Genomic DNA, 11994 nt, shown 5'->3' with positions numbered 1-11994 from the left:
TTGATTGGGCCAAAAGTCTTTACCTAATTTAGGCAGGATTTGGGCCCCATTTCTTGCTGTTACAGCTCATGCTTTAGGGCCGATAGTTTGACATCGGAAAATCTAAAGCTTTTTTTTTATTATTTTTTATTTTTTATTTTTTAACTTAGAAAAGAGGCGGGCTATTGAAGGTTCTGATCTAATGTCAGTGAGAGACAAAGCGATTGTAATGAAAAAGTTGTCAGGATTTCAAACAACTGAGGCAGATTACAGAAGCTCCGCTTTAGTTTAATCAGTTATTTGCTGTTAAGTCGCTCCGCCGCTTGCATTTAATTTCTGGAATGCTTTTAGTTATTAGCTTAAACTTTTGGACTAGTAAAAGTGAACTGATAAGAAATCTACGGATCTGATCCGGTATCGTTGATACTGTGGGTTTTCGCCTAATCTTTTTGACCCGATGGATAACGATCGCCTAATCTTTTTGACCCGATGGATAACGATTAAGTATACGAACGACCCACCGTTTTCGGCCAGCGAGAGAGAAGAAAGATATAGGACCAGAGTGTCATGAACTTAAGTTAAATCGCTAGTTTAGCCTATGCGACGCTCCTTCGGAAAGTGAGCAAATGCTAAATTAGAATCTATTTACTCATTTGTACTTAATCTTAGGACGAGTAGATCCTAACTTAGCAAGTAGAGAATTAGGTTTGCTCACTTCGTCACAAACGATTTCGCTTAAGTCCATGACAAGAGGCTCTTTAAATTTGTATGACTCGTTCAAATTGCATATTTATGGACCCTGCCTATCCCAGTGGGTACTGGGTACTGGGTCAAAAGGCAAAACCCAATTCCAGCCACATATATCTTTAGACAAATCTGTGAGAGACAATAACGTGTGCTCCAACTTGATAAGAAAATCACGTACAGAGAAACTGAAGTAAAAAATCCGAAAAAGGAAAAAGTCAGAGCAATTATAACTCAATAACATTGTTTAATTTGAGGGAGGCGGCGGATCTGTCGACGGCGGTGGATCAGTGCCCACTGTCTGTGGCGGTGGCGGCGGCAGCGGTTGGGGGTCTGGACGGGGCTGCCTCGCGGAGATGCGATGCATAGGCTGTGGCGGAGTGGGAACGAATACAGGAACTCGTTTAGAAGTAATTATAGCTCGCGGGTCACCGTCCGGGTCTCCTGAACCGAAAGGCGTTGGTGGTGGATCATGTCGATCACCGCGGATGCGAAGAAGAGGTGTTAAAGGTGGCTGAACCTTCCGGTGCAGTGAACTAGTGATCTCCTCATGGCCTTCAGAAGAGCTTATACTTGCTAGTAGCGCAATGCAGAGCAATGTTTGGAGGTGTAACATGATCAAATCTCTCTCTCTCTCTCTCTCTCTCTCTCTCTCTCTATATATACCTCTCCACCTCTCTATGTAGAGTTAGCCGTTGGCTAAGCACGGCTAAGCAATTCGACATAGGTCAAGTGAATGTGAGAGACATGTGAGAGGCATTTAATCTTTATTGTACTATTGATTAAATTTTCTTTGGGAGTGTGCGACCGCCAAAGCCAACTGGTGTGAATGGCGACGAGCCTACCAATTAGGACCGTCTGAGATTAACATGATAGTGAGCTTGGTGACTATTAAATGGTATCCGCTTCATCCATTAAAAAAAAAAAAAAAAAAAGTTTAGCAATAGAATTGAGAAAACATGGTTTTGAAAAAAAGACTAAGTAAAAAAAAAAAAAAAAAAAAGAAGGAAAGTGGAAAAAGGGAAGAAAAAGAAATTTGGTGTTAAACAAGATTCTTTCCACCAAATTTATATTTTTAAGACCTAAGAAAGCAGCGAACAACTAAAATCTTGCTCTTTAGAAAGTAATGTTTTTCTTTCTAGTTAGTGTTGCCCACCCAGATGACTGTAGGAAATGGTCCTATTGTCATTGTGTGTCCTTTTCTACTTGGCCAATGCAGCCTTCGGTGTTACCGTCGCAAATTCCATACTCGAGTCTGAGTTGCGGTAACATATATCACAAAGTGTGTCTTTTTTCGTCTATTTTTTTTAGATTTTTTTAATGAAGTATTTTCAATCTAAGACATTTGAAAATTAGAATGCTGTGATAGCATCTTTTTTAAAGGAGAGTAGAAATTGAAAATGATCTGAGATTCGGATGTGATCATGAGATTCGGTAGCACAGATAGAATTAGGTAGGAGAAATTTGATAAAAATGTCTTTGTAGACGCTTTTTAAATATATTTTATAAAATAATACTATACTATACATACATACGAATCAGCAAAGAATCGGCCTTTTCTAATGGTGTATTTCTCAAATTAGTATTTCCAAACAATACTATATAAACAAGAGCAAACCAATCCAGGATGCAAAACTGATAATTACAATTGAACATTTGAGATGGGTCGAGGATATGATCGGAGTCAAAAACCCCGTGACTAATATTAGTGTTGAAACTCTAACTAATCAGCCTTTTAATATAAACAAGGTAATTAAAATGAAAAGGGAAACAGCAAAACTGTGACCAAATTAATCAGCTAGGATTGACTTAAATCATCAGAAATACTTTGGTGATTTGATGGTGCTAACTTGGATAATTGCTAACTGTGAAACAACCGTGTACTCTAAAATTTAGCTGATTTAGATGAACGCGGTATAATAAATTTTTATATTTAACACTCCCAGATCACGTCTGTGACTGCGAGACTTTTTAGTCGGCCATAACGTGGGCTTAAATTTAAATAGGAAGAAATTTTAATATGCAGTGGGCTCGGCGTTGACTTGAATCAGGACCTCCTGTATGATTACTATGTGAAAACAACTTGTTTAACTCTAAAAGTTAAGCTTTAGAGAGCTTAATCTGTTGAACGGATGGCTATAATATTTTATAATTTACAGTATGCCAACCTGTTTATTTTATTTTATTTTTTTAGAAAAAGGAGTAAAAAGCTACCGGTCATTCCTTAGAAAAAATAAATATAGCTTTTACAATACATGAAGCAACCTGGATTTCAAAAAAAAAAAAAATTGTTTGGATCATATCTTAATGAGACGGATATTCAATCAATGATGACACCATAAATATAATCTATTATCCTGAATTTTACTAAACTTAATTTTGTATTTTATTTAATATTATTTATTACTGTACAAATGGTCTGAAATCAATAATTTTTAAAAGTATATACAAGACCTAGTTGTAAGTTTCGTAGGAAAGTTCATAAGAAGTAGATGTACTAATCGGTATTGCATGTTGAAATTAAAATACGAAAGTCGAGAAAGTTCTTAGAAATGAAATAAGAAAAGTTGAGAATATTGGGATTTATGTGTGAGCGGTACGCACTGCTTGCTATCTTGAGTATTCTAAAAGAAAAGTATGTTGAAACAATAATGTTTTTGGAGCACAGTGAGATTCTGAACTCAGGTCAGAAACAATCTTTCCCGTGCTTTCTAAAGACAAGACTTAAAATTTGTTTTTCACCATTATTCAGAGAAGGGAACAGGAGGACAGAAAAGAAAAAGAGTACTATTATTACGAGAATTATTATGCATCAGGCGCCATTTTCGGCTATTAGAATTTGTACCGTATTATCGGTGCGAGTCGAGCTCCTGGAGCATCTCTTCGATCTTGTTGTCGTCTTACACTATCGACTCGCTCAATGCTCGCTGGCCAAGCCCTCGCGCTAAGACCTCTCCTCTTTCACTTCAGTCCATCTTTCTTTACCTTGTGTAGGTTACCGTTCGAAGGCGCGACGGTCTTTACATGGCTTAGGACAAGTTGATTTTACCATAAGGAGGTTGTTTAGTCCTTTGATGATGTGCCCTGTTCGTGTCATCCTCTATTGTTCCAGTGTGATCTCTCTCAGAAGAGGCATGCTGGGATTAATGTTTAGCATGCCATTTTATAGTACCATACGTTGCATGATGGCCTTGGTTAATTAGCTTACTCAGTAACATTTGAGGTTCAAATGTGTCGAATTCGCAGGCTCTTCGAAACGAAATTGTGAAAATTGTAGAGGAGTATTAGTGAGCTCAACTTATAACTAATCGTCAAGATGTTTTTTTAATTTGTTTGTTGCTAATGCTCGGGATTTGGGCCCTGAGGTGATAAGTGGCATTTGGTGCAATGGTACGTTTACGCTATTTGGTCAGCGAAAGCGGGAGCAGCGAAAATTTCCTTATTATTTCTTCCGAAAATTTATTAAAAAACGTTCTAATTGGTATATATATGTCTGATCTCAACTTAATTTTATCGTTGTAGCGGAGTTTTTTTCATTAAAATATCTTTAAATAAGGATATGTAAGATGCATAACATATCAAAACCCTACTTAAAACTTGATTTTGCCATGGATTAGCCCTCTAAGAATCTTGCTGTTATTGTTACACTGGCTGATAGAAATTGAATGAGTTACTGATAGTGAATATTTTTACTGCTGAACTCGAAGAATCTGTATTATCACTCTGAAAATTAATGACTTACGAAAAGCTCTTTAGGTTCTTCAGTGTCGGCGAGGATGAAAAATCCTAAAAAACCCAGGCAAGAGTGTGTCTAAGAGAAAAGTGAGAATGGATCAAGACACAATTTTAGAGACCTGGTGTCCAATGCTGTAGATTATTATAAGCAATTAACGAGCCTTCAGGCAGTAGTTCTAACACCACACCATCTGTAAGTGGTAATTGATAAGAAAGGATGGTATTTAATTCTAAAGACGTCAATAGAGGATTAGCATTGTAGTTTCTGGGAAATAACCTTATTAAGAGGGTAACACACTCATAGAACCACCATCGATTAATTAATGTAGTCATTTTTTTTAATATTAATTAATGAGTGGCGTGTGGCGGAACACGCGGATTCCTTTAGAAAACAGATGAGATCTTAAAATTAGCGAGATAATTCTATTTGTAACACTCTAAAAAAAAAAATTATAGAATTTTAACACTTTTTATTCTAAAATTCATTACAAATTATTAAGATAATGTTTAGTAAAATTTTTTACAAACAACCTATATGTGATAAATAGAAAAAATTAATAACCTTTTGAAAATAGAGTAGGTATAAACATAATGGAGCCTCATTTTAAATATACCAATACTGTTCACCTCCTTAACCATTGCACAAACGTGTTACGGACAAAGGCAACTCCATAGGGCAAATAAATACTAAATTAAAAGTTTAGTTCGTGGATTGCGATCGCGCACACCTAGTGGAATTAAACTAAAAAGAGTTGGCGTGTGGCCACACGCGAACTGCTTTGGCAAAACAGCACACATTACTTGGCAAATAACCTTCGGTAAAAAATAGGAAATACATAAAAAACGTCCTTTTAAAACTGATGTAATTTTGGTACAGAAATTTTTAAATTTTTCTTTCTAAATACTGTTTTAATGAAATAATATTGCTATATATAATAGTTGTAATGACGCTATTCTATAGATTTAAGATTTATAATTGTTGTTCTGTATCCAGAATGTAAATTTTCACATAATATTATCTATCACATAGAACCCCAAGAACAAACCAAAATGGTGGGGGGGGGGGGGGAGTTATTAAGGTATCATTATAGCATTTTGTGTGAATTCTTTGGTATATATTGCATTTGTGATGGATTTTGATGATAATTGTGCAGTATTATTTTTAATTTTTAGAGTTGACGTCTATTAGGTGTCTATTGAAATTTAAGAGTATAATTCCTTCAGCTAGTAATAGACTAAGCAAATAATGATTTATTGATTGTATCAATCTATATGAATGTACTATACAGGTCATACACAGTGTTGTTGATGTCGATTGCCAACAATACGCGATATTTGAGATTCATGCATAAGGTAAATCAAAAGCTTTGTAGAGTATTTCAGTGCTAGCACACACTAATATATAAAGACAAGTACGGAAAGAATACAAATCATGTTATAAGTGTGGCTGGTTTAAGAAATGTTTCTCTAATACTTTGTTTATGGTGCAAGGGGCAAAGGAGTTAGTGGTTGATATCCGAAGGTCCCAGTGTTTGAAGCTAATTATTTCACATATTCTGACTTAATTTAATTTATAAAAGAAATTAAACAAGAGTGGGCGGGTTAAGCATGTATTTTTCTCTCTAAATTATAGTTTTTTTATGTTATATTTTTTTAAAATCAAACAAATATTAATTAATTTTTCTTAAAGAAAAAGGAGTAGGTGCTGTGGCGAAGAGATTTAATATAATAGAAAAGGACGACATAACGGAGCACGTAATTTTCTGAGCACCAAGTTTTGAAATATTTCCACAATGATTTATATAAATGGAGTTAGTAGCTAGTAATTAGCTATGTAAAATTATCTCGAACATGTGATTGTATCAACGAATATGATCGCGGTCTTTAGATGCTTTTTCATAAGAAATTAAGTTACGAAATAAATTTTCTAAATTGGTGATGAATATTTAGACTTTTGAATCATGTAACAGTTTTTCCTCTGTAGTATATTTATTATTATTATTTATTATTATTTTAACTTTTTTTCTTGTTGGTTGTTAGTAGACCTAATTCAAAGATATGCTGTTAGCTTGAGGCCAAGTAGAGGTGAAGTACAGAACTAAGTTCTAATACCTCAGGACTAAACCATAGAGTCAGCCATTTGCTGTCAGATGTATTATCTTTATAATAATTGTAGTTGAAGTGTATATACTATGGAATTTAACAATAGTTACAAACTATCGAGTTATATATCACCTGTTTCATAAGTTGCGAGTTGTACAGCGTACTACCTGAATTAATAGATCGATGAGACTTGCTTGTTACGAAGACATACAACAGAATTAGGTTATAGCGACACATGTTTGGGACACTTTTGAGTAAGTGTCCCATTTATCCTAAAACTTAAAAAAACATCTACTAATGCCTAAATAGAAAGCCCAATCCAACCAAAAATAAAAGATTACTCTATTCAACCCACCACATCCAGTCCATTTGGTCCGATTACAAACAGAAAAGAAAAAAAAAAAGAAAAATCAATTACCATATTTTCTTCTCTCTTCACTCAATCCACTGAAATTCTAGACGAAGAGCCTTTCCTGTCGTCCTTCTCCGCCACCGCAGCCAACGAGATAGAGTTTCGGCGGTTGCTAAATGCTTAAATAAGTGTTGGTAAATTAGCAGCACTCTTTTAGGTTATAGCGACACTCTTTAACTGTCACTATATACCTAGCGACCCCACATATAGCAACACTTTTTAAAAGTGTCGGTAATTTTAGCTAGCAGCATTTTTTTGACATGTACCTATATTTAAAAGTGTCACTATAGACCGTTTTTATTGTAGTGAGAAAACACCATCAGGATTTTGTTGATCGGTATCAAGGATTAGGAAGTGAAAAGTAAAATACAGGAGGACAAATATAGCTATTATTGTAAAACAGACGGGACATAGTGTAGGAGTTTCTCTCTCTAAGACGAAGGATGGGCTACGTAGGACTTTGCATGTGACTTGTATTCAATGAGTTTGATGGTTTTAAGATGCTTAATTTTCGTGTGAAATTAACTAATGGAATATTTTTTTCAAAAAAATGGTGAAGAATATATGATTTTGAATCAACTAACAGTTTTCGTTACGAATAGGCGAGTTACTCTGATATATACTAGATTTGTTTCGATACCAGTTTGTTATGATAAAAGCAAAAAAAATCTAACTCATCAAGAATGAAAATATCAAAAAAAAAAAAAGAAAAAAAAGAAAGAGAGAGAAAAAATAAAACACACAAATATTATGTGGTTCGATTACTCGCCTATTTTCATAAACAAAATAAGAGCGAAAATTTATAGTATATCCGTACAAAACCCTAATTCAGAAATATATCTTATATTTTCTTTCATCTGTCGTATTAAATTCATGAAAAAAAAAAATATATTTATAGTAGTGATTAAATTCTAGTACAACTAAGCATACAAATCAACAAAGATTGATATTATCTTAACTAATAAGGTAACTCAAACGTAATAGAGTTAAAAAAAAATCTTACGATACAAAAATTCAAATCATATTCAACAGTTTTCCTCTATAAAGTTACTTTCTTTTTCTTATTTTTTATTCTTTCTATTTTTTCCACTACAACACTACAACAAAAACGGTCTATAGCGACACTTTTAAATATAGGTACATGTCAAAAAAGTGCTGCTAGCTAAAATTACCAACACTTTTAAAAAGTGTTGCTATATGTGGGGTTGCTAGGTATATAGTAACAGTTAAAGAGTGTCGCTATAACCTAAAAAAGTGCTGCTAATTTACGAATACTTATTTAAGCATTTAGCAACCGCCAAAACTTTATCTCGTTGGCTGCGGTGGCGGAGGAGGACGACAGAAAAGGCTCTTCGTCTAGAATTTCAGTGGATTGAGTGAAGAGAGAAGAAAAGATGGTAATTAATTTTTCTTTTTTTTTCTTTTCTGTTTGTAATCGGGCCAAATGGACTGGGTGCGGTGGGTTGAGTAAAGTAATTTTTTATTTTTGGTTGGATTGAGCTTTATATTTAGGCATTAGTAGATATTTTTTTAAGTTTTATCATAAATGGGATACTTAGTCAAAAGTGTCCCAAACATATATCCCTATAACCTAATTTTATTGTAGTATAAACTGACTTAGAGGTTAATTTTGATAACGCAGTAACAAACTAGCTAGATCTCATTGGTTAGAATAGACGGGGCGTACGTACGTGGTGGTTACTGAACCTAAGATTAATATTTTGAATCGTCGTTCTCTACTGAATTAAGATATTATATTAAACTATTAAATTATTTTTTTGTCAAATCAAGAAATTATTTACTTAGAAATAAGGTTGCACCCATATAATTCCAGGTTCAAGTTTTTTTGTCCTATAAAGTATAAAGTGTGCACCAATGGAGTGTTGAATATAGATCTATTAAACTAGCAACTTAGGCTAGTATAAGATTTTAGAATCAATGTTTATTTCATGGGGTGCTTTTTGTACAATTAATTTCTGTTTGCACCCTTCTTTGCCGTAGTTTGATTTGTAGATAGGGCTTTTTTTGCAAATAGCCCCCTAACTAATTTTTTTTTTAAAATTGGCCCTATCAAAAATTTATTTGCAAAAATGGCTCTGGTTCCACCACGTCAGCGCCACGTCAGCGCCACGCGGGCGGAGCTGGGCCATGTGTTTAAGTTGAACACGGTGAACCATTCACCGTGTTCAATACAAGGTTTTTGTATTAGACACGGTGAATGGTTCACCGTGTCCAATACAAAATGGTTAACTGCGAGGTATTTGTATTGGACACGGTGAATGATTCACCGTGTCCAATACAAACACCCACAACTTAGTTATTTTTGGCTAAGTTGGAGGTATTTGTATTGGACACGGTGAATGATTCACCGTGTCCAATACAAACACCCACAACTTAGTTATTTTTGGCTAAGTTGGAGGTATTTGTATTGGACACGGTGAATGATTCACCGTGTCTAATACAAATACCTCGACACGGTGAACCATTCACCGTGTTCAATACAAAGTTTTTGTATTGGACACGATGAATGATTCACCGTGTCCAATACAAAAACCTTATATTGAACACGGTGAACGGTTCACCGTGTTCAACTTAAACACATGGCCCAGCCCTGCCCGTGTGGTGCTGACGTGGCGCTTGCGTGGTGGGGCCAGGGTTATTTTTACAAATAAAATTTTGACAGGACCAATTTTAAAAATAAAATTTATCAGGGGGCTATTTGCAAAAAAAGCCCTTATAGATAATATGCGGTAGCAAACATGTACTTAAATAAAGGAAAAAAAAAAGCATCAATATAAGTAAATAATATATAACCTCCTAGCTAGCCAATAATATTACAACGTGGTTTGTTAAATTCAAGTGCCCTGATGTGGCGGTCACACATTCTTTACCGACTCCACTTGAGAAATTTGATTCCAACTTTTCTATATTCCATTGTTGTGTTTATGCTGTTTATGCTTGGGTGTAATTCCATCGCGCTTCTCAGAGCATGCAACAAGCGCAACAGCGTGGTTCCATCTAAGCATTCTGCCTCAAGCTCGAGATGGTAAAAAATTATACAATGTATTCAAGCATTCATAATATACTATATATATAAATATTAATAATTTGTACTGGATCTCACAGAATAAATAACAACACATGCATATATTCTTACCATATCACATGCCATAAATTACAACAAATTATTACTCCCCACTAATTTAAATCACACAAACCATCAATACCATTTTAGCTAATTAAGACCCATGGAATAATATTTAAGAGGAGGACACTTGCATATTAAAAGCTAACCCAAAGAGTCTAAGTACCCCGTAGGTGACCAGCATGGCCAACCACCCCCCAAGGAGCACCCTCAACGCCGACTTCGCCGGATCGGCGCCGCCCAAAATCGCCCCCACGGTGCCGAAACCCGCCAATCCGACGCTGCTCGCCGCACACACCGCGCCGACCCTCACCCCCCACGCTTTTATAAACCCTCCTGCCAGCAGCGGCAGCATGGCCCCCAGCGCGAACGCCAGCGCCGACGCGCCCGCCGCCAGCAGCGGGTTCGGCAGGCTCTCCTCTTTCTTCTCCCTGCGGCCGTTGCTGCAGTCGCCGTTGCTGCTTCTGCTGCTCTCTCTCTTCATCTGCGCCACCTGGATGTCGTACTGCGCGTAGACGGAGACGAACTCCCCGATGGCCATGCTGCAGGCGCCGGCCACGAGCCCCGCCATCCCCGACACGAGCATCGCCCTGGCGGTCTGGTTCACGGCGCCAACACCGATCATGAGGGACGCGACGGAGACGAGCCCGTCGTTGGCGCCGAGCACAGCGGCGCGAAGCCACTGCGCCCGGGCCATGTAGTTGACCGACGACATCTCCGGCTTACCGGATTCTAAGTCCTCAGGCACGGCCTCCGGGTCTCGTCCCGAGCCGGGGTATTCAGATTCGGATTCGGATTCAGAAGGGGTAGAGGCGTGGACGAGCGAGGTAAGACGAAAAGACATGGCTACGGAAGAGGAGGAGGAATGGTTGGATCGAGAGACAGAGAGAGTGTGGAGGGCACACGCCAAAGGGGTGGTATTTATAATGGAAAAAGTGTGAGGGGATTAATAAGAGAGAATTGTTTGGGTTTGGTCTAAAGAATCGGGCTAAGATCAAGTGCGGTTTCAGTGGATCCGTTATTCCGTTGGGAGGAGGGACACATGACGTGACACAACCATTGACGGTTACTGAACATATCTTGCACTCAATTGTTTTTGCTTTTTTGGCTTTGTGTGGTGTGAAAACGGAGATGCTTCGAAAATGACAGTTTTGGGAACCTTAAAATATGGAAAGTGCGCGTGGCCACCACGCGAAGGGGCGCTTTATTACTTTAGCAGCGAGTCTTTAAATCCAACATAATTTCAGTGCGGTGGTATTTAAATTTTTTTAAAATAAGGAAAACTTCAAAAAATCAGTCTGTGACTTTATACTTTTTTATTTTAGTACCCTATAATTTAAAGTATATCAAATTAGTACTTATGATTTCTCATTTTATCACTTTAGTACCCTATAGTTTAAAGTGTATTAAGTTAGTACCATGTGATAAGTTGAAGGTCACCGTGTCCAATACAAAAACCTTATATTGAACACGGTGAACGGTTCAGGTTTAAAAAACCACAGGGTACTAACTTGATACAAAATTAAAACCACAGGGTACTAAAGTGATAAAGTGCAAAATCACATGGTACTAACTTAATACACTTTAAACTATAGGGTACTAAAGTGATAAAATGAGAAACTACAGGGTACTAACTTGATACACTTTAAACCACAGGGTACTAAAGTGATAAAGTGAGAAACCACAGGATACTAACTTGATACATTTTAAACCACAGGGTGCTAAAGTGAAAAAAATTGAAACCACGAGAGGGTTTTTTGAAGTTTTCCCTTTAAAAATATAGTTATTTTTTTTTATTATTTATTTTGATAAAATTTATGCACTCTGAAGTTTAAATTTAATTATTTTTTCTATTTATTTTGGTATAACTTAATGT

At 36.4% G+C, this 11994-nt stretch overlaps 1 protein-coding gene across 1 annotated transcript; it reads right to left on the bottom strand.

Annotated features, from left to right (window-relative positions):
* Positions 1 to 10148: 10148 nt before the first annotated feature.
* Positions 10149 to 10993, bottom strand: LOC109704480 (vacuolar iron transporter homolog 2-like). Its single transcript, XM_020225221.1, has one exon. The coding sequence runs from the start codon at positions 10960 to 10962 to the stop codon at positions 10234 to 10236; it is 729 nt and encodes a 242-aa protein (XP_020080810.1). The 5' UTR covers positions 10963 to 10993; the 3' UTR covers positions 10149 to 10233.
* Positions 10994 to 11994: the final 1001 nt, after the last annotated feature.

The sequence above is a fragment of the Ananas comosus genome, unplaced genomic scaffold (genome assembly GCF_001540865.1).
Source record: "Ananas comosus cultivar F153 unplaced genomic scaffold, ASM154086v1, whole genome shotgun sequence".
In the NCBI taxonomy this organism is placed as follows: Eukaryota; Viridiplantae; Streptophyta; class Magnoliopsida; order Poales; family Bromeliaceae; genus Ananas; species Ananas comosus.
Note: the sequence above shows the minus strand (reverse complement) of the source record. Positions and strands in the feature narration are given on the sequence as shown.

Bases quoted from the DNA above. Each gene is read 5' to 3' on its own strand.
- LOC109704480 (XM_020225221.1), bottom strand. From the start codon at position 10,962: ATGTCTTTTCGTCTTACCTCGCTCGTCCACGCCTCTACCCCTTCTGAA.